The 23,444-nt window shown below is 35.5% G+C and overlaps 1 protein-coding gene across 1 annotated transcript in view; it reads left to right on the top strand.

Moving 5' to 3' along the window:
* TRDN (triadin) overlaps nt 1–23,444 on the top strand; it is a 109,094-nt gene that overhangs the window by 54,531 nt on the left and 31,119 nt on the right. The window contains exons 5-11 of the mRNA XM_031066724.1: nt 3,362–3,412; nt 9,708–9,767; nt 12,410–12,469; nt 13,852–13,911; nt 16,462–16,521; nt 17,839–18,033; nt 22,785–22,844. Of these exons, the coding sequence (XP_030922584.1) occupies nt 3,362–3,412; nt 9,708–9,767; nt 12,410–12,469; nt 13,852–13,911; nt 16,462–16,521; nt 17,839–18,033; nt 22,785–22,844 (546 nt within the window). The remainder of the gene's footprint in view (nt 1–3,361; nt 3,413–9,707; nt 9,768–12,409; nt 12,470–13,851; nt 13,912–16,461; nt 16,522–17,838; nt 18,034–22,784; nt 22,845–23,444) is intronic.

Genomic DNA, 23,444 nt, shown 5'->3' with positions numbered 1-23,444 from the left:
AGTAAAGCTTCCTGCAATACTGATCCTCAGCTGACTGGTAAGGTCTGTTTTAGGTCAACAGGACACAGATAAATCAGCCTGACAGCAATATAGTTGAGTGTGTCTCCTTTCAGCATCTTGAAATAGTCAGTGAGAAGATTCCTAGCTTTCCTTCTTGGACCTATTTAAAATAATCACCCTGTATGTTCTGTATATCTGCACAAGACCTGAGGTCTAGAGAAATTATCATCAAGCTGTATCCATATTTAAGGAAATACTTATCCATTCAAAACCCAAGCAACACAAGGGGAAAGATAATTTTTCATGTCTGCCTAATAATTTAAGAAAACAAACAATGAAATACAGCTTTTAAAATACATACTCCCTTACAATAATTTAATAAACTGTGCTGTCATCTCATAAAGAATCCGAATGGTTGCTGTGGTGACAAAGATTATCCTTGCGGCTGCTTGACTCTGTCATTTTTCTAAGCATAAGTTCGTAATATTTAGGATTTATTAACAATGTGTCACACTGATAGAGATGAATTACATGCTTTAAACTGGCCATGTAAGTCTTCTATGATATTACAACCACTTTGTCAACTCAGCAATAAGATACGATGTGATTACTACAAAATTAAAGCTATTTGTCTTAAAAGATGAAGCAGAGAGTATCAGAACTCTCATAAAACAACACAAAATTTCCAATAATCAAATGTGTTTCCTGTTTTAAAAAACTTCGAAGTTAACAAATAGTTGTTATTTTCTGTTTTGTAAATTGATTCAGTTTAGCTTATATTAAGACTGGATTTATTTGTACTGGAAAAATTTGGGATGTGATGTGTCAGAATTGATGTAATCCAGACTGCAATTTTTTATGATGGTTCAGACTTTAATGGGAAGTTTGTGAAGAGACCTCAGTGATGGGATACTTTGCAGTGTGTAAATGCATATATGCACACACTTGTGTGTTAAGAAGATGTACTTCACTTCTAGGAATTTGGGTATGTTTTCTTTGTGATGTGTGGTATCCTAATTGTAGCAGAAAACTAGATGAAGTTCTCAGTGCGGCCATCTAAAAAGGTAACTTTTTGTGCAACTTACTTGAATATTTGTTTGAAGCAAGCCTCACTACTGATACAGTGTGAGCCTGATTTAAATAACCAGCTCTAGATCCATTGCTCCATACATATTTTCCAGTCAAACTGGAAAGCAGTAATTTCCCTAAATCAAAAGTAATTTTAAAACTTTTTTTTAATAACAATGATTTTTTCTTATTTTATATTTATTTTTTCAAGAAAAATAGGCCTGTTTTCTGTAGTAAGACGCATAATATAGGGTAGAAATGCAGCAGAGCTGAGGCATTTTAAAGCAAGCAAGGAATCTGTGTATGTGTGACTCTGCCTGAAAAATATGATTTATTCATATTCATCTCAGTATGTAGGGTGACCTCTTGAACTGGGTGAGATATGTCTCCACTGAATGTTGCAATGCAGAGGAAGTGACTCAGCTTTCTTTAAGTCTCCTGAGTCAGTGTTTGAAGGCAGTGGTATGGAAAAGTGCTCAGATGTGCCCAGAATTAGGGAGCAATCTTCCATCTGTTACTGTCTTGCACCATTCCTACCACTTATGCTACCTAAACTAGACCACATAGCCATTTAAGCAAAACAAGTGGGAAAAGTTTGAAAATCCAGCAACAGGATTCTCTCAGTCAATAGAAATAAAATATCCTCACATATTTTAAAGAAAAATAATCCAGGCCTAGCTGAAACACAGTAAATCAGTAGAGTATGTTTCTTCTTATTCTCACCCTTTGGTGTTTATAGAACTATAAATGAACTGCCACCCAGGCTGAAAAGAGCAAGAGAATTGAATAAAAACTTATTTTAGCCTAATGACATCATATAATTAGCTTAGTTATGTTTCCATACATTAGTGGTTAACAGTGATGTCTTTTACCCTTTTTTACTCTTTATCTCAGTGAAAAAAATATTCTCTCTATCTGAAGACAACATAGCCTGATGCCATAGAATAGCTATGTTTTTGCAAACCACACAATAATTATTTCAGATACCAAATACTGTACAATAAAAACATTCTGCATTATTTTCAAGGACTTATGTAAATATCTGGGAACGGGAAATTTTGTTTCCTACTGGATTTCTTTGGCAATGTGTCTCCTGAGAAAATTACTAAGGTTATAAGTGAAATATTTCAGTTGTCTTCAATAGGCATTAGAGTAGCTTAGGCTTGAGATGTAATATGCATAGCTTTTCCTCTGTTGGATTAATTTTGGGGTCAGGGTTCTTGTTATTTAGACCCTGCAGACTACAGGTAACACTGAAACACAAGAAGCCATCTCCCACAGACTCTAGTGAGATTTGCATTTCGTTTTTTTCATACAGTATTTTAGAGCAGTTTCCTTCTGCAGGAAATATGTGCACAATATGATAACCCAGACACTCTGTATAGTCTTAATGACTTCATTGCAGAGCTAAAATAAATGCTCTTTAAATTTCTACAACTGTGTGCAAAGAGGGCTACGCACATTTGGTTTAATTCTGGTTTGCTTTTTCAAAAATTCAGCATTTTACCTTTTTTTATATTATCCTGGTTTTGACACAATAAGGACAGTAGGAAAAAGATTTATATGGAGGCATATAGCAGCAATTTAATATCAATATTGCAGCTGAAAAATTTGTTCAAAAAGAATGGCATAACAAGGGCAGATAAACACTGTGCCCCTTCCTCCTCTAAGGAAGACAGTTCTCAGATTTTGGTGTACAGCATGATCAAAATGAGTCATTCTCCCTATGAGACAACAATCCCTAACCTGGGAACTTTTTATCTTTGCAGCTTGTATAGAGCATTTAGTCTACCTTTTATTGTGTGTTGGACTTAACTATTCAGTATGTGAGCTTTAAAAATTTTAGAAAATGTAGTGAAAAGAACATTTTTCCTTCCAAAGGTAGTTTGGAAAACATAAAATATTAATCTTGGTAAACAACTCAAGATAAATAGGAAAAATGTTTAGAAAATAATGTTTTTCTGAATCATGACCAACACATGTTACTGCATAGCTGTTACAGATCAGCAAAACATATTCTTGCTTTTAAAAGTAGTTGTATGGCTCAATTAAAAATAGAATAATTATTAAAGACACTTAATATTGTGATTTTTATCCAAATATATTTTCTATGTATATATATAAAATTGAACTATATTTTATGTAACTCTGACTATGCAGGTGATAAAGCTGTGGTGCAGCCATAATATTTTAAGTACTTTTAAATAATCTTTTTAATATGAGAATGCATCTGATATTTTTGTGTGTGAAAATCATTTTAATATTGACAAATCTGCATTGCATTTTTTTTCAGAAATTCAAAAACAGAAAACGGAGAGACCTGAAAAACGAACACCAGCAAAGGGTAACTGTTTTTTTTTGTCGATTTGCCCACATATATTTTTGTAACATACAGTGTCTTTGTTAACTACATAATTTTTTGTTAACTTGGTTAACTATTCCTGTTGTATCATAGAATCATTCAAGCATCAGCTGGCACAGACTGCAAAGGATCAAAAAGCCATGTATACCTAAGCATTAACAAAAAAAAAATAATTTTATGCTTGTGTAGCTAGATTGAAAATGCACATTCATAATAAGATTCTCCTGCCCAAACTTTTCCAGAAATCCTTTTTCTAGTAAAAGTGCAAGAAAGCTGAGCGTTGATGAACTTCCTCTGGTGCAAAAGGCATGAAGTGAGTTGGGCAAGGAAAAAAGTAAATTTATAGGCCAGTGGGTGCCATCCAAGTTAGGAAGTCATAGCTAAGAGTGAGCCAGGTGTGTATCAGAGATAAGAAAACTTCCATTTTAAGAACCTGGTCTTTTTCAAACTGTTTAATCTCCTATAACTGGAACTTTCTGAAAATGCACAGAGGAACTGGTTTGGACTGGTTTTCAGAGATCATACAAACAAAGGTGTTTTCTGGGATATCTGAAGGGGTTTTTTTGCCTAACAGAACTCCTCCATAAAGGCTAGGCCACATAAAACTTCATGAGCATCCCTCTAACACACTGGTGCTCAGCGTGATAGTGGCAGGAGGAAGCAAGAAGCCAGCTTATTAAAAATATTGTGTGTACACATACACCCTCCCTCATGCAATTAAATTCATTTCTGCATGTATTGTTAATGTGGTTTTATAGTATTTTACACCTCTGTAAAGTGTTTTTATGGTATTTTTCAGCTCCAGTTCTGTGCTAATCAGGGTCATCTGAACTGCCTAGAATGGTTTCCCAACTACTTAATAAATCATGTTTAATCAAAATGAATTTTTTAGGATACCAGTGGGCAAGCCACTCAATAATGAACTCAGATCCATTAGCAAGGATCCCAGTTAAGGTCTTTTCAAGCAAAATAATCTAAGAACACAAATCATGTTGCAATCTTGGCCAAAACAGCCTCTTGTGTACCGTTTAATCTATACAAATGTGCATTTCTTTACACAAAATAATAATAACATTGCAGAAATTATCACAAAGAAATTATAAGATGCTGGAAAAAAAAAGTGTTCAGCTGTCATTAGTTAAATCCCATTATTTGTGTGTCTGATAATGCAATCTCTAGTTGTACAATCAGTTGCTGAAGTACAAAACAATTTTTTTTCTCTAATTTGTTTTCAAGTTTTATCCCAACAATGCGACTTGTACATAGGAGGAACAATGACAAGAAAACTTCTGTCTGGCCCCTGCCTACAGTGTGATAAAGGCATGAATCCTTAGGGAATTTTACTGTTACCTTCTAAAGTATCTTCAGAAAATATGCACAAATAGTCTTTTATTGTTTTTAACAGAAAAAATCCAGAAGCAAAATTATTTTTAATAGCAAGAAATGGAAAAAACATTTCTGTCTTCTGCCCGACATGTGGGAACACTAGAGTTTTAAAAGTAATTTAATTGTATTTTTTTGAATAGTCAAATCCTCCGAGTACAAGTCCCACAATTTACAAGGGAGTTCAATCTATAAGCCTCATTTTTGAAAGATTGAAGTGAAATATGAGGAACACTTATAATGAATAAAAATCCCAGATGGAAGTGACTGAAATTAAAAGATTCAAGCAGTATTGAGAGCTGGGCAAACTGGTGCCCTAAAATTTGCTTTGAATTAAATATTTTGATAAACTACTAGCAATAATGTCTATTTCAATTATTGTAACAAATTTAATCCTGGAAAGAAGAAATACTCTGAGAAATAATTTCACAAAGCCATTGGTCATGCTTAAGAGCCCTGAAATCAAATTATTTCATGGTAACACATACAAATTAGGGTCTTTCCAATTTGGTATTTGAGGTATTAATAATTTCACAAATGCAGCGGCACCTGGACTGCATGACCAGGAGCTTGATCATCCAGCAGAGGCACAAGGAATTGATTATCTTTCTGTACAAAACTCTCCTGAGCATCTAGATATTGTGTTCTAGATAGATTTTGCAGGACTTTGAGTTGCTTCTGGAGTCTGTTTAAGAAATAGGTGATATAATTGTTATTACTGTTACTACCAATGAGAGTTAATTACACATTATTTTGGCAAAAAGTAAGAACAATAGTAAAAAATATCAAGATAAAAGTATATGTAAGTACAGAATTTCTCTCTAATTGAAGTTCCAATGACAATTTCTGATTTTTATGGAAAACTGATCTCACTAGTGAAATGAATTGCCCTGCATTTCTGGGAAATAGCTCTAATTAAAACAGGCATTGAGAAGGAATGGAAAAACATTTATTTACTGCATGGCTTTTCCCAAAATCACTTCACTAATACATTGCTGTTGGGGTGAGGTATGGAAGAAAACAATGTAATGATGGTTAATTTACTGTAACTGGAAGACAAAGTCTTTGAGACAGCTAAATAGATAAATAAAGCTAGATCATACAAATCCTAGTATTCTAGAAACTCACATAATTTCACCAAGTTAATAAATTAAAAGGCATATTTCATACACAGACAAATCTGTCTCGCCTGATTTCTCAAGGTACAGCTACAACTATACCTGCATTAACTTTAAACTGGAGAACCATGGTACAGATGGCAACATAGCTGTCATTTCCTTAAATTATGTATTTGGACCTGGGAATCTGTGCCCCTCTCCACACCATCCCCTTTTTTTTCAGCATTCCTTCAGGAAGAATTAAGCTGTAGCCCTCTAAAGTTGCTTTGCTTCCGAATGAAAGCATCTAGGCAGAGATTTAATGCTCTCTGACTAATGCACTCTAGCTTCATTGTATTAGTTCATTTATCTTAACTTTCCTGAGAGTGCTGCTCTGTAGACAAGCACTTAGTCTGTTAGCTGGAGCAAGCAATCTCTGCTTCATGCTTACTGCACTCATCACCTGGCTTTGTACTAAGCAGCAGACTTAAGACTTACTCAGCTGGAAACTATTTTTGCTTCTCTTAGGTACAGAAGTAGTGCCTTACTACACCTCTTCTTTTCACACTTTCTGTTTTGGAAGGTGAAATGTCTTTGTTGGAAAACTTTATCCAAGAAAAACTAAATCACATCCCCCTTCACTATGTCTTCAATTTGATGCAAATAAAATCTGTGATGATGATTGAAATTAAAAAAATCTTCTCACATATATGCAACACCTCTTATTTTTATTTTTCTATGAAGTAGATAGCAATATTAAGTTTGGAATACATTGTTAAATTACCTTAAAATTTTCCATTATAAGCTTCTATTTTAGATTATTTATAAATTTATCACACTCCAGTCACTTAGGATGAGATTTCCCATGTTCATTTTTTTGCCTCAGGCTGAATTTTCATTCAAAGACATGCAAAAATGTTTCAGCAATTTCCAAAATCTAGGTTAGTGAAAATTAGGTTGGGGTGTTATATTTTTTCCAATGTTAACAACACTTCAGTCTGAGCTTATGACTTCTTGGTATTTGCAAGGAAGTCCAAGAAAATTTCTTTTAATTTGTGGAAAAATTTTAGCTTCCACAATTGCCATAAACCTACTTGGTTTTAAGGCTAGTAGTTATTTTTTCTTATGGATGTCACCAGCATCCTAGTAGCAAAAGCAATAAAAGAGGTGATCTTTTAACTACAAAATGTGTCATAAAGCAAATAAAATGGTTGAATTCAAGTTGAATGAACAGTTTTAGTTTCAGCATTTTTCAGCTGAAGAGTGTGTAAATAGCCTTACAAACATTGTTGTATGCTTGTGCTGGTTTTTTTCTTTTTTTTTTTTTTTATGGAAAGTAAAATCCAATCAACTGTATTTTTTTTTTTTTCACAGAAATATGGCCAGCCTGGCTAATTCTAAAATTGAATGCTTGCACCTAGAATGTTGGGCTTGAGAAAGAGCACATATTAAACCCTTGACAAAGAAAAATATATCCAAGTGACAAAATATGGAAATGATCTGTAGACAGTGATGTATTTTCTATGACAGAGCTTTTATAACTACATATGAAGTTGAACATGAAAATATTTCAGGGGAGAGTCAATATGCTAAGAAATATCAGGTTTAAATTTGTCAGAACAAAAGCTTCTGTGGATTTTGTTGGTCTTGTGACTGAAGAGTCAAAAATGGCCAGTGATCACAGCCCTGAAACATGAACACTTTAATATTTGGCAGCACCTGCCCTTCCCAAATAAGGGAAGCCATAGCTCTGACAGTGCCCATAAGAGGTAATGATAAACATTACAATCTGAGATTAGCAGCCTCTGAGGCTATGGGGATATCAACACACAGGATAAGGCTCTCAAACTAACCAGAGATCACCTTCAGCCTATAACTGGGAAGAGAAAAATAGCTTATGCTTATGCCAGCCTGGTCTCTGCTTATCCACATTCCAGGCTCCCTGCCCAGATACATCAAGTTACTTTTCTTTCTCAAGAAGGGGCCAAATTAACCCTACTTCATGTTTTAAGCTGTAGTCCACAAAAATTTTAGTATTTCCTTGCATTTTTGCTGTTTGCGTCATTCTGAGGATGTGAAACAAATTTAAATTAGATTTTTCTGTCCACTTTCAGGTCTGCTGACATTCAATTCAGTTAGTGTTGTTCAAGGCTCATTTTATGGGTTTGCTGTGTGGGTATGGGTTTTGTTTGTTTTGATTTCTTTTGGGTTCTTTGGTTTGTTTTCCTGTTGTTGTGTGTTTTTTTTTTTTTTTTTTTCTGAAATCATGAAATAAGGAAATTCTATGGAAAAACTACTTCAAAATTTTAAAAACACACAATAATCTCTCTTACACAAGCAAGATGCCCTGTGGATAACAAGAAGCTTTCTGATTATCAATCTGTTCTGCATAGTTCAGCTGTATTTTTTGGCGTAGAGACTACAAGAGCTTTTGTCTGAATGTGCAGAAGCTCATGTTTCACTCACACTGACCATCACATTGTTTGCAAAACTCTGCTGTTGGTCCTGCCAAAACTGACAAAAGTGTTTAGGATAGAGCCAGCGTCTGCTAATACAAATGCAAGATGTAAAATCATGCTACAATTTCTGCAGAAATACTCAGTTTGGAGAATGTTTTTTTCTTGGTATGCTCCTAGATCTGCTAAAGCATTTGAATGAGTTGCAGTCTGTAATTCATTCAATAATATATTGCTGGTGCTGCTATTTTCTTCACAGCCTGTTTTTTTAGTGTAAATTTGCTGTCCACATTCTTTAAAGGCTTTGAAATATCTCTCTTCAATCTTTTTCAACTGTACAGCTGTTTCTTATCACAATAATTTACTTGTTATGACTGAAAGTGAATTTTGGATAATCCGAACACATATAAGACATAAAGAATTTACTGAATGTTCTGAATGATTTTTCTTAATGGCTACAGCCTGCTTTTTAATGTGGAAAAACTCAGCCAACAAAAAAGTGCTTGCACTTTCATGAAATGGCATTCACTGCAAAGCTGGTGAAATGAATGGATACAAAAGCATAATGTGCTTGTTTATAAAGCTCACTGTCTTCTAATCAGAATTTGTCTTACTTTTTCCCAGAAACCTGGGTACAGAAAAGAAAACAATATTTCCCTGAAATTATGAAATGCTAGTCTTTTAGTAGTATGGGTTTACTAAGAATAAAATCATTAGTACATGGGATTGAACCACTTCATAACATGGTCTGAGACCTAGGTGGGCAAGAGAGTCTATAAGGACTCGTGTTTGCCTGCCTCTTGCAGGACATGGAGTCAGTTGTGTTTTGAACAGCTGCTCTTCCTGAGGTTACACTCTGATTAAAAGAGATGTTTTCTCATTAATCCATCCTGTGACGGAAGTGACAGCTAAAAATAAAGAAAAACATAGCATAGAAAGCAATATGCTTGTCGTTTTTTTGTTAAGAATAGAAAGCAATGCTGTCAAGGGCTGAAAATAATTTCCTCTGTCAGAAATCTAAGAGTCAGGGTGGTTGTGTAATGAGACCAAAAGAGAAAGGACAGATTAGATTGAGGTTGCTGAATAATCACTTCTTTCAGAAAAATATAGTCTGATATCTGACTTATTCAAGGAAAATATTTCTCTTGGACCTGGAATTAAATTTTGACATTTAGAAGGTCTATACATCATCATGTACCTGTGACTCAGAGCTAAAATCCATTATTTGGGTTTATGAATGCTTTTCCTTGATCACTTTCATGAGATAATAAGTGTGCTTAATACATCTAGATTAAAAGTTTATTGTGAGCTGGGGTTTATTTATTTGTTTATTATTTGTAGCAACACAGAGAGACAAACCTGAAAAACAAGAAAAAATTGAGAGGAAGGAACCCCCAAAAGGTATGTATTCAGCTTTTGATATTCCTTGCCTTTTTATCAGTGATTCAAAATAGGCTAATCTATTGACTCTTAGACTGTTCTTGTAGATCCCAATAATGTTTATGTATGGAGGAGGTGTTGTGAAAGCCAGCTGGAAAGAGAATGAGGTTTTTAAAACTACAGAATAGCTGAAATTACATTCAGATAGTCTTTACTGTACTAGTTATGTAAAAGTACCTAGAGAAAAATTGGTGGTTTTTTTATTCTTCTTGAATAAATCCAAGCATATTATTTGCCCTTGAGAACATTTTCCACCAAAATGTAATTAGTAAATTATAACATACTGGAAATGGTCCATGTAGACATTTTGCTTTGGAAATCTGCTTAAAATAAAGAGAAAAAGAAAAAAAAAAAGAAAAAAAAGAGGAAAAATAAATTAATCCAGATTAATTTCAGAGACACTGGGGAGAGGTTTTAGAGAGAATTTAATAATTTCCTGTTGGTGTATGCCAATAACAAATTACAGATCTGTTGTAGGAGTCAGAATCATGATAGTGCTTATTCTCCACCCACAACTCATGAGTTATCTCTGGGTTACAATAGCCACTGTCTATTTTACCTTTTGTGAGGATATTTTAGCCAAATGAAATTTTGGTGGAGTGCACCTACTTGTCAAAACAATTCTTCTGAGAACATGTCCTTTACACTAACCTATGGCAAATGACGTCTTGGGCTGGAGGAAGAAAAATATTCTGGAAGAGCAAACAGGCCAATGATCATAATAAATTACCAAAAAAAGAAAAGGGAAGACCAAATATCCAGCCCCAGCAGACTTATTCAGGTCAAGAACTCAAGCGAAGGTGAATTTCCTGAAAGCTGTACTTGACAAGGCCTTTCTAACATTTTCTGATTGGAGCTTTTCCATTTCATATAAGTAATTCAAAGTGCCTTGAGCTAACAGGACTGATTTTAGAAGTTAATGGCAGGCATATAAATTGAGGTGTCTCTTAGAATGAATATTTATTGGTAGAAAACAGAATGGTGATAACATGGGAAATTTTTCTGGGGTTTAGAAAAATTACAAAGCAAAAGCAATAATGTCCCATATTAAAACATGAATTTATCTTTAAGACTTCTGTTATAATGAGGAAAACCTGCGGAACTCTTCAACTTGATTTCACAGGAGAACAATATTTAATGTTTTATTAAGTTTCTTAGAACAAGAAAAAGATTATCCCAGACAAACTCAGATAGCCGTTGAAAAAAATGACAATTATACTGCCTTCGCTTGCCATAAATCCTATTAATATTCTGTCTACCTAGTGGTATTTTTTCTTGAAGTGAACTATTTGCTTTATGTAGTGAACTATTGCCAAAACTGCTACAAAATCACAACTGTGTATAGAGATTCTCTGTATTCACAGTGCTAATAAACATTACTTTCAGACTGCACATTAAATTTCAAAACTAAGACTATGAATGTGTGTCTTTCTAAGGTCCATTTCATTATAGTGTGACTGGGAGACTCTAGAGACTGCATCCCTGTATTTTTGCTGCTTATTTTCTACATTAAATACATTGCATTTTCAAGATCGAGATAATGGAGCGTATAAATAGCATCCTATTCTAATCCATAATCAACTTCTGGGATGAAGTTTAAGAAAGTTATTTAATGACACAGAGAGTAATTAGAAGTGCGTCAGTCACTTAACACTGTCTCAGAGATGTCAGGCATATTCTCAAGTATTTCATCACTATATTGCTTAAAAATGTGGAAGCCTGAATATTGCCTACCACTCTTCTTTTGCATCCAGTTATATGTGGAATTCATGGTACTGTAAAAGAAGTTTTTTATCTCCCCATGTTAGATAAAAGGATGAAATCTCCACAGGAGTTAGACTTAAGCTAGGCTTGCATTTTCACAGCTGTTCTGTCAGAAGTGCTCTAAAACCCACACGCTTATTTTTCATTTTCTGGAACATTACAGCGTAATTGTAAAATCCTAAGAAAAGTGAGTGGAAAATGTTCTGTGAAAGAGTGGATAGCATAATGCAGTTTCCACTGTCATAATGTTAGTTTTGCTTTGCACATACTGGGTATCTAATTATGGTTCTGGGGTCGTCATTGCTAGGGACTGATCTCAGCTAGTGTCCATGTCTGTATCCATTACTAACCATCCATATCCATTACTGGTTATCCATTTCAAGCCAGCTGGCAAGTCACAGATGTATCATTTGCGCATGTGATTCTCCTCTCCTGTTCCAAGATTGATTCCAGGGTTTTTACAACCTGTGTCTGACTGAGTATGGGGTGGCTAAGGTGAAGCCCTCTTCCTCTCAGAGGCAGCAGCATTTACTGTGAACTGTGCCTTAGTAACCAACAGTTTTCTGGAATTCTTCTGGAAGTGACAGGCAATTGCAAGAGATGATGTTATGCAGCAAACAGCTGAGGTATGTTACCATGGCAGTAACTCGTTAGACAGAGCTGGCTGCTCACACCCTGTAGTATGATGTACGCTGGAAAAATATGCACGGAGCAGCTCAGCAGTAACACACTCTGCCACTTAGTATCCTAAGGCATCCTTGGTGAAATTGTTTTAAATTCTTAATTTTTCCCACTTTTTTCTTTTTGGGTATATATAAAGCAGTTTCTTTCTTTCTTAGTGACAAGTAAAGACAAACTGGAAAGACAAGAAAAACCTGAAAAAAAGGAAAGGCATGCAGGTAATTATTTAATGTCAGAATTTATTTTTACATTAGGAGGTACCCTAAAGCTTATTCTCTATTCAATTTCTATTTATGTATCCCTTCGATTGCAGAAAAAAAGAGTTATGAAATGTTATGAATAAAAATAATGAAATCATAACAAATTTGCAGTCTTACACACTAAGTAGCATTTAATAGTCCTTCTGCATGTTTTTTGTTGGTTTGTTTTTTTCCTGGGGAAGGGAGATCATATATTTCGTACTCTGGATTAGTGTAATCTTATGATAATCACTGAGTATTTCCAACACTTGCAACAAGAATGGTTGCTAAGAGACTATGGTCACCCAAGAAAAAGGCACCTGACAGCTGTTTCACAGAGGTAATCAGGAAGGCCATGTGGAAAAAAAAAAAGCATTTTAAATAAAATACTGCATAGGGCGGCTGAATAGCCACTGAGTATGCCAGGACCAGTTCTTTCAGTAGTTACTTGAAGTAAATAGGTATCTAGCACTGTTTTATCTTCCCCAGTTCTTACTTTCTTTTTAAACACCAGCTCCATCCTCATGCATACATTTCTGTGTTCTTAGGATAATCTCATACCTTGCACTCAAATAGGGAACTGTGTGTTTTCACACACATGATCCCTGTAGGTCACCTCAGGGCACATCAGCCCATGCATATATCAGTTCTGCACATCCATGGACAAGTTACTGTGCACACTTTAATCCCAAAAAATTAGCAAATCAGAGTCCACACAGGAGAATATTTTAGATTACCCAATACTCAGTGACTACTGCACAACTCAGGTGCATTCTGAAACCTGAGCCAGAAATCTAGGAACTACAGAGCAGTTAATTTCAATTTGTAAGGTGGAAATTAGAAGCAAACAAAAAGCCCCAAAGAACATTAGTTACAATGTCACTGCAATTAGACTTGTAATTAATTATAGTGCTTAATCATTCATAGCTGGAAAAACTGTTAGTTGTTCGGTGGAGTTCAGAAATCCTTCAGAAACTATCTTAAGTAATAAACAAAAAGCTAAAAAAACCCCAATAAGTCAAAATAAACCAATAAATTACAGGATATAAATATATTAAGGAAAGAAAAAAACAATATTAATAAGTATGACTCTTCTTTACTATCTTTTTTCACGGGATTACTGGAGCTAGAAAGGCTACTGCTCCTCCAGCCAATGGCAAAGACCTCAGCGATGGCAGATGAGTTTTTGAAAGTTCCAATTCCATGTTTTGGCATCAACAACAAACAGCAGCAGCTGAATCAATCTTTCATATTCTTTGCATGCATGATCATGGTGCCTGCTTGTGTTTCTCGACCCTTTTTCTCATTCAAATGCAACCTTTTTTTTTAATGACCATTAAGATTATTGGTTTTATTTCTAGCTGTTCACAAAGAGAAACCTGAAAAGCCAGAAAAACAAGAAAAGAAAGCACCATCTAAAGGTATTTACGATCATTATTAAAAGTTGTACAATTTAAGTGTTTGAAATCTTGGGAGTGTGGAGATAAGTACTTAAAGTACAAAGCTCTTCTAGTCCATGTTGAACACTTTTTGGGTGTTGTCTCTTTTGCTTGAGCAGGTCTTGATCAGCCCGAGTGAAGTCTTGCTCAGCATATTTTGTTTTGCTTTACTCTCCTGTTTTGACGCACAGAGTTTATTACAAATTATCCTTACACAGCTAAAGAATGAAACCTATGATTATTTTCTTTGCATTCCCTGATGCATTTTTCTCCACAAAGGGATTCAGTAATTTGCCTGCAAAGAAGTTTTTCTCTTGTGTATTAGTTTTCAACTGGATGCAGACCAATGCAAGAGTATTTACTATCTCTCAATCTGCGTCTTCCATCATATCCAAAAATAGAATTTCATTTTCTTGCCTTTATTTTTTTCAATAACATTTTAATTTCAGTATATGATTTGCACTGTCTTCTATGGGAGCAGTGGCTTTGGTTAAGATTTACGCATCTAATAATTATCATATATATTATGAAGCAATATCGTGGGTGTGTGAGGGGTGATTTTCACTATTCTTTTGACTGATAATTCCATCTTTGGCTATGGTTTGGGCAGGGAAATTTAAAAATCCAATCACCTTGCCCTATTATGCCACTTTTTAAAGGCTAACATTTATTATTGCTTGGTATTTTAATGTTTTTCTCTGAGGTTATATATTTCTCCATGGCAGATATTTCTATAATGAAGTTCATTTTCAGTCTTTGTCTCTTTTTATTTTACTCAGTTGACTCTTGAGGAAATACTATACAACCAAATTCATATCAGTTTGTTATGGCATTGAGATTAATCCCATATGTTGAGATGCATGAATTAAATAGGTTCAATTTGAATACGTTCAGACAATATAGGTACAAATATACAAATCACTCTTTTTTTTTACTTTATCATAGTATAAGGAGAAATGTAAAACAGAAAGTAAAAGTGAAGAAAGAAAGAAAGAAGAATGAAGACTTAAAGCCCTAAAAAAACTTTGAAGGGTAGCCATCGTCCAGTCTCTCTTACAGGGATATTGTTCATTTCTTTTTTCTACTTTCAGTGTATAGCTTGAAAGTGTGGGATTTTTTTCATAAAATGAAATCATGCTGAAGTAAGCCAGAGAAAATAAATGCCCATAGTGTCTGTGTTGATTTGGAAAGCAAATAACTTCCAAGAATCACTGAGATAGTCCTAATAAGCAGCCAGCCTCTTTACCCATTTATCTTCTGCTAGCTAACCAAATAATCACTCAGAGCCTTAATGTGTTTAATAGCAGCCATGACTCCAGTCACTGGCTGGAAAATTTTATGAAGGATTTGGACACACTGCAGATCTTTGTGGCTGCAGTGTGACATAGCCATGCTGCCCTCTCTTGGGTAGTTTCCCTGCCGTGAGCCCCTACAGCATCAGGGCATGAGAACAGTTTTCCTCCTCAGCATGTCCAAAGGTGCATTTCTGCCAGCACTGTGCTGCTGAGCTTTCCATTGCCAGGCCCACCTCCCTTTCCTCAGGGATCTGCTCTAAACTGGATTAGCTACCAGCAGTGCTGAGGGGTTGCTTCAACCACTTGCAGTCCCTAGGAAATGACAATGTTCAGGTTCTGGCCAGCTCTGGGGAATGGGCATACTGAAAACTGTGTGGCTACTTTCCACACAGTCAGCAGGTTTTCTTTATGCTCATTACAAAGACTCAAGGTAATTCTTCAGACTCTGATAAAGGCTCCAGAAAGCCTCAGTGATATGAGTGTTTTTTTAAACACATCATCTAAAAACATCTTAAAAAAATAAAACCAAGTCTAAATATAAATAATGTCTCATGCAGGCTGGAGTTCCAGGATGGAATTCAGTTAGAGAGGATTGCTATTATGCTGTTATCAGTTGAAAGAAGTGTAATTAACTCTCAAGGCTGGTTTGTTCTGGAATTCTGTCTGGATGGTGACCAGGAGGACAAAGATAGAGGTCTGCATAAAATGTTAGCAGCCTTTCTGGAACACAGTTTTGTGTGTGTGTGTGTGTGTGTGTGTGTGTGTGTGTGTGTGTGTTTATTCAGTGTATCTTATGCAGACATGAACTCACTCAAGCTGGGCTCTGAAGTGAACACCAGACTTATGGCTGTGTTTTTTGACAATAAGCCCAAGCTAAGAAAAACACCTTTGTGTAGGACAAATAGAGCCACATGGGTTCCTGTTGGCTATAGCACAAAGCCAAGGCCCTGTCTGCTCAGCGCTTGACATAAGCAAGTTTGTTTCATCTGGACTATGTAGTAAAAACATTCCCTAGGAAGCTTCAGATCTGTATGAATCACTTGTCTTCTGGTAAGGGAGCCTCAACAGATATTTTGAAGTTTTTTATCCCACTATATGAATCTGAAAACAATTTTTAAAACTGAAAAACAGAAAACATAAGGAAATGTGAAATTTCCAGTAATGATGTTGTGTTTTGGCAATATTTTCTTGTTCTTTGTGAGATTTTTCCCTAATATACAGTTGTTCTCATTTCTAGTAACTCAAAAAGATGCACCTGAAAGACATGAAAAAACTGAAAAGAAACCTCCTCCCAAAGGTATTTATTTATCTATACTACAGTTTTTAAGCTGAATTGACATTGAAATGCATAAACTCTATTTTATTCAAGCAGAGATTGTAAATGTGTGTGAGAAATCAGCTACATGAAACTAAAATGAAATTAATGTATAATCAGAATTAAAATGTTTGTAGGACATCCAGGGGTAAATTTTATGCTTGATCCCTTTCAAAATCTGTTGCAATCTCAAATTGAGAACAAAAGTATGAACCACCATTTCACTGAAAAACAAGTAAGCCTACCTGCAAGTGATCTGACATATATTTTCATTATAATTAGTTAAGGAAATTAATTCTCCATTAGCCAGCAATACCTGGTTTTGTCTGGGAATAGTAACACACTTATATAAATTTCCGAATTCTGGTTGGCAATAGTTAGATATTCTAGTTTACATATTGATAAAATCAGTTTAGTTATCTCAGTGATTTAACAGAAATAGTGGTCTAGAGCCTTACAGAAAACATAAATTTGGTAGCATACAAGTTTTGCTTCCAGGATGGAGACATTTAGGTCTGTGAAGAAAATTGGAGTATGGACTTTGCACTAAGCAGGTCAATTTTAAACATATCCAGTGGTAGTTTATACAGCTATTGGATTTTCCACTGGGGTGAACTAGAAACACACATACTGGGAGCATGCATGTCTCAGGTAAGAAAAAGTTGCTGACACACAAAAGCAGAAAGAATACTTTGAGTCTCACCAAGCTCTGTGTAGCTTCAGCTACTGATACTTAGAGTATCAATGGTAATTCTCCTTGGAAGCCTCCTCAGTCTGCTGAAGGGCATCTCATGAATTGGTCTCAGACACTTACAGCCTTGAGAACTGGTGTAGAGTCAGACTCGAAAACCCAAAACTTCTTGGACTGAGGCCTAGAATCAATTCATGAAAGCAACCCTTAAAAATAACCACACACTATTTTTCCAGCTTACAACAGAGTTTAACTCTGAAGTCTAAACTTGTACATATAGCACCTCTCATATTTGTTGGCTTAATGACCCATATCTTTCTCCTTAGTTTATACCATAAAAACTATCATATTAGAAACACTTAATATTATTTGGCATATTCTATCATATTTAGCATCAGCCAATCTCATGGTATAGCACTGAAGATAAAGCCTCTTTGGAGCTCATATTTCTGTTTAATTCTGCCTGGTTTGAGGGGATTATATTTCATCAGATCTTACCAAGCTGTTATTAATGATCATTATTAATAGCACAATATAAAGTAAATGGCACTGAATGTTATGTTGGGGGCAGAGAATGACACTGAAAGCTTTTTCTTTATTGTCTGCAGAGGAGAAGAAAGTAAAGAGCACTAAAGTGGAAGCAAAAGTTAAAAAGGAAGTGAAGGATGGAAAAGGAGAAGCAAAGACGGCAGAGAAGGTCAAGCAGTCAGAGACAAAAACAACAGAAACTGGGCTAATAAAGGCCAAAACGAAAGTTAAGGAGGAGAAAGCTCTTCAGACTGTAACTAAATCGGACAAGAAAGGTAAACAAAATGAGGAGGAAACAGATGAAGATCCTAAAAATGTAGTAGGGAAGAAAGAGAGAGAATGGAGTTAAATCTGTCAAGGACCAAAGTGTACCCATGAAAAACAAAAGCGCAGTACAAATAAATTCCACATGAACCTCCCACTGCTAGGACATGATTACAGAAAATAAAATAAGTTTAATGTATATAATCAGAAGGTTCTAGAATTTTGTCATGGCTAAAATTTCATTTTAATTTAAATCCTTCCTTACCAAGGACCAATTTCTCTTCAGATAGGTCTGAGACTGTGGATTTGTTCAGTAGCATCTAATGCAGTCGATTGCAAACAGAGTTATTTTTGAAAATTCAGACTTTCCAATAACATATTGGGAATTTAGGTTTGTTTCTACATCTGCATATGTCCTCTGTAACCATAATGAAAGTAGCAACAGTGTAAAAGGAATGTAATAATTTATCTAACATCATATTGTACAAGGCAGTCAGGTTGTCAGGTATTGTACAACATAGTGACATACTTACCTGATACAAGTTGAAGTGAACAGCTTCCAAATTTCTTCCAAAAATGATAGAAATGCTATTACTCTAGTGCAAGGAAGAAAACAAGTGATGAAACAAAGAATCAACGTGCATCGACACCATATAGTTAACAAGGTGTTAACTATGTGCTCCACTTTGTCAGTGTAAACCTGGATTCTTCTACTCCCAGGTTGCACAGACTGCTTCCCTGATTTCCCTGTGGCATTTCTGTGGCACTGAGTACAATTTTGTATGAATGAAGGCAGCACGACCTGGCTTTCTGTATGAAGTGCCTCACTGCAGCCACGGGATTATTCTGGCATTGAAAGAGGCAGCTCAGTGTTGCATAGAGCACCTATCTGATCCTTTCAGCTGTTAACCACAGATAAATTGCTGTGCCTGAACATCAAAGAAGCTGTGCCTGCCTGGATATCTGAGTCTGCCTGATCAGATTCTCTCAGAATTTCATAACCATTGCTCTGGACCCCTTAGGAGTTGCCTAAATTATACTTTTCTAGAAAATTGAGAGAGTTTGAGACAGAGCCCACTTTCTGACATACATAGTGTGCTGTACTAGTATTTTTTAACATTTATTTGTATACCAGTTAATTTTGTCCTTCACTTGAAATACTGGGACCTTTGAGGCGTGGAATCAAAGCAGCATCTATCACACCGATTGCTGTGACCAAGGACAAAGTTCAGCAAATTGTTCAGTTCACTTGGGAGGTGAAAATCTCTTTCAATTTTTTGTTTGCTCTGGCAGTTTCAGTGCACAGTGGGGTCTGCTCCATACTGTTCAGGATGAACCTCTCAAAAAGAAATGCTGTGCAAATGACAACAAAATATTTTAAGTAGGGATCAAGGATTACAGAGACCAATAGAATAGTTGTGGTTTTTTGTTTGTTGGTTTTTTTGGTTTTTTTTTTTTTTTGTTGTTGTTGTTTTTTTGTTTTTTTGGTTTTTTTTGTGGGATTCCCAGCAACTTTAGCTGATAAATATTAGCAAAATGATCCATCTTGATATCAAATATTAGCAGATCATTTTGCAAGTCTGCTTTAGTGTGACCCAGTGACTGTGCATGGAATCCCAGCAGGAGAAAATGAGAATAAGCAGATGGAGGGGAGGAAGGAAGGAGTCTCTTCAACTGCCTTTATCACTGGAGACAGGGCTCCGCACATCTAGTGAAAGCTGCATTTCCTACTGTTGTGCTTCCTTTTCCCACCATGGATTCAGAACCCACCAAAAACCACTGCTGCCCAGCTGGGTGCTCTAAAAAAAATCATCTTTATATTTCAGTCCCACTGTGACCCAAGGTGAACATAATCAATGTAGTTTTTCAGAGATTTAAAATCAATGCATTTTTTCAGAGATTTCCTGATCCTGCAATCTTTACTTGCTCAAGGGAGTAGCTCTGCCAGCTTATCTGAAACTGTAAAAAATACAGCAGTGATCATATAAGAGTTTTTGCATCATTTCATACTGAAACTAAAATTTAAAAAGAGGTCATCTTCTGGGGTAAATCACATTGAGCCCAATGACAAAAACATCTATGAGTATTTTTATCATTAAGAATCTAGTCCCAGATTCTGTTGTGATCTTTTAGTACTTATATGAATATTTGTGCCATCATTGCAGGGTTATAGGTGAAAACTAAAGTGTGAAATTCTCCTTTTAATAAGGAACTTTAAATTAAAATGGATTTTTAGCCATGAAGAGGCACTTGAAAAATCATATTCATTGAAAATTCCTTAGATTTCAATCTTTACCGATTGGTAGCATTCCTATGAACTTAAATAGGATGTTATAGTGCACCTTGCTATGCCGTATGGAAGTTATATTTTTGTTATTGAGAGTTTTACATTCTGCCTTCAATTTCTTTTATAAATCCCATTTTTTAAGTATAGTTACTAAAGATATAATATGAGGAGAAATTAATATAAAATCTTATTTCTCAGGTACAATCAAGATTAAGCCTTTTTTGAAAAGTTTATTCAAACTATATTTCCACAAAACAAAATAAACCCAGAAAAAAAGCCCCTATAACAACAACAAAAAATAGATAAACAAAATCAACAACACAGTCTGGTTTATTTCTGGCCCATACTAATAAGTTTAAATAATAGATTATTTTAATATTAATGAAATCATTTGATTGTAGGCCTTAGGCTATGTCTATATCACAACTCAAACAGAACCAGCACAGGCTTGTGCTCTGCCCTGGGACTGTCCATTTGGTGTGCTGTCCCTTGCCATTGTTTTGCTCTGTATCCTCTTGCAGTCTTTTGTACAATGGCCCAGATGGTCCAGGAAATCTTCCCAACAGGCAGCAAGGATAGGGGTGGCTTGTTTTGGCAAAAGAGAACTAAGAGAAACAGGGTTTTGCGCAAGAGCTGTGCCCTGCCATTTGCTTTCGGGGCTAAAGTTGGCATTGCTCCATTTTATTTATAAATACTCACTGACACCCTATTGCAACTGTGTCAAAGTCAGTGCAAACACTTTGCTGGTTTCAGTAGCTTTAGGTGGGCTTAAGAAAACAGATCTGTATGTGTTTTCTCACACACACACTGTTTTGGGTTTTTTTTTTTAGAATTATCATATAGACTTAGGGCAGATACTGTAGCCTTAAGGAAGGAATGCAAAGTTGGAGTCAGCCAGAATGATAAATTTGAATTCCCAAACGTGAAAGTAAAAATTATTATGAATATTCATTAGAGGTTTTAAAGGCAATGTTTACAGCCACAGCCCTGAGTACATGCTGAAAGTTTTGCCCCAGGCTCTACAATCCTTACTAGTATGGCCCTTGCCATCTCACTAACATAAAACAGCTGGCTAGGCTTCTATCAACCAGAAAAAAATGTTTGGATATTTGTTGAGTTGGTAAACCTTTTCCTAATTTCTACATCTGCATGGGAAATAATGACTTGAAAGCAGCAGCTCTTCATCCAAGGACTGCTGTATCAGTCAACATAACAGAGCAGCAGTCACACAAATGCCTCAGCATCAAGTGATACTGATGTGGCAGTGACCTATGTATGAAAGTCAACGATGTAACGAGTGTCACATACTTGGGAATTGCAGTTTGCATTAAAATGTAAGAGCAATGCCATTTTAAAAACTTTAATTATTCGAAAGACACATGATTTTATTTTGGAGTTGGCAATGGGGAAAGCAAGTGGCTTTGTGAGTAGGACAGAGATGCCACAGGAGGGGGAGAAAGGAAGAGATGTAACTTGTACAGTGTAGGAACTGTGCTACAAGAGTCTTGGACGCAGGGATGAATGTGCTTCACTCAAGGAAAACTGAGAACTGACTTAGCTAACAACACCTGGCATTTAGACATCAACATTAGCTTTCAAATCAAATGCCCATTAGAGCCTGCTGGGGCAACAAGATTTTTTTTCTGACCTGCTGAAGAATACAGCAATATTGAAATTCTATTGTGCTCAGTTAAAGCTGATAACTTTTCCTCACCATTCCTAATGTTAGAAATTTTTATGAAGCTCTCCAGCTCTGCTTATGTATAGGAGAAATCACAATCAACATTTCTGGAATCAGCATTTTATTTAGATTCAGAAGCCCTAATTTCTGAATAGTGTAGTTTAAAAAATGTGTGTATATATATATATACACACACACACAAATTTAATATATACATGATTAGTGTTTGGAAAATGATTCTGTAGTGAAACACTAGGATTCTGTGGGAAATCTTGTTGCTATAGGAGCATGAGTACACAAAGTTCTCTTTATATGACCATTCACTAAATATACATATTTATTATATGGGTAAAAAATATATTAACAAAATACATCAATACAAAACCATTTTTTAAAATTTGCTATCAGCCGTCTGTGAAATTGATCTTCATGGATGATGAAAAGTCTATGAGACCTGTGGCCAGGCAGCAGTTTGCACTGTGCTTGTGCATGGGGTTAGGATATGTGCCAAGTAAATCTGGCCCACCAAAAGAAGTGGTAGCTCTGGCCCAGCTCTGATGGAAGCTCTGCGCCTCTTGGCTAGAGGTTTTGAATTAGATCTGGGCAACAAATTGTCACTTTCTAAACATATGAACCACTTGGAAAAAAAACAGAAATATATAATAAGTAAGACCACCTATGAAAAGGCTACTGAGATGACTTTGCACTGCCAAACTTTATCTTCACTGTTAAATACAAATGACATTCTAAATTCACTTTCTTCATTACTCTTCTTTTCCTTTTTGCTCTGTTAGATCAATATGCATTCTGTCGCTATGTGATTGACATGTTTGCACAAGGGGATTTTTATCCAGGTACTTTCCTATATCATTGAACTCTGCTCTAATATTCTGTTTCCCTGCAAGTTTTTGCTCCTTTATGTTCTATTAAAAGTGTGGTTTTTTATTATTGAAAGGTCTCACAAGAGCAACAAAGAGTGTGCAAATAGTTTTAATAAAGCATAAGACCTAATGGCTGTTTTCTTAAAGCTTCTAATTTTCTGTCTACAATGCATGAATTAGAATCAAGGTTGTGTTAAAAGTAGAGTCAATGGAAAGCTGTAGAAATTGCTGAAATTTTCCATGCTTCTTTTGGCTGAGACGCAAGAGGAAGGAGCTTATTGTTAATAGCTTATTATTTGGTTTATTGGGTTTTTTTCTCCACAAATAGCAAGGCTTAACTCCAAAATGCTTCAAAAATAGAACTTCCATTGTTCCTAGTATATAAAATACCTTAGCTGATCCACCACTTCTGTGCTTTATCTTCTCTCTTCCCACATCTCCATGCTAATCTGTTCTAACACAGACACTTAATTCCTCACTGAAAAAGAAGATAGAGCTACTGATGATGAATGAGCATCATCTCATAATATTAAGTCAGTTGACCCTGACCTTATTTAATAAACACTCTTCCTG

This window comes from Geospiza fortis, unplaced genomic scaffold (genome assembly GCF_000277835.1).
Source record: "Geospiza fortis unplaced genomic scaffold, GeoFor_1.0 scaffold98, whole genome shotgun sequence".
In the NCBI taxonomy this organism is placed as follows: Eukaryota; Metazoa; Chordata; class Aves; order Passeriformes; family Thraupidae; genus Geospiza; species Geospiza fortis.
The sequence above is the reverse complement of the archived record's forward strand: the minus strand, read 5'-3'. Positions and strand labels throughout refer to the sequence as shown.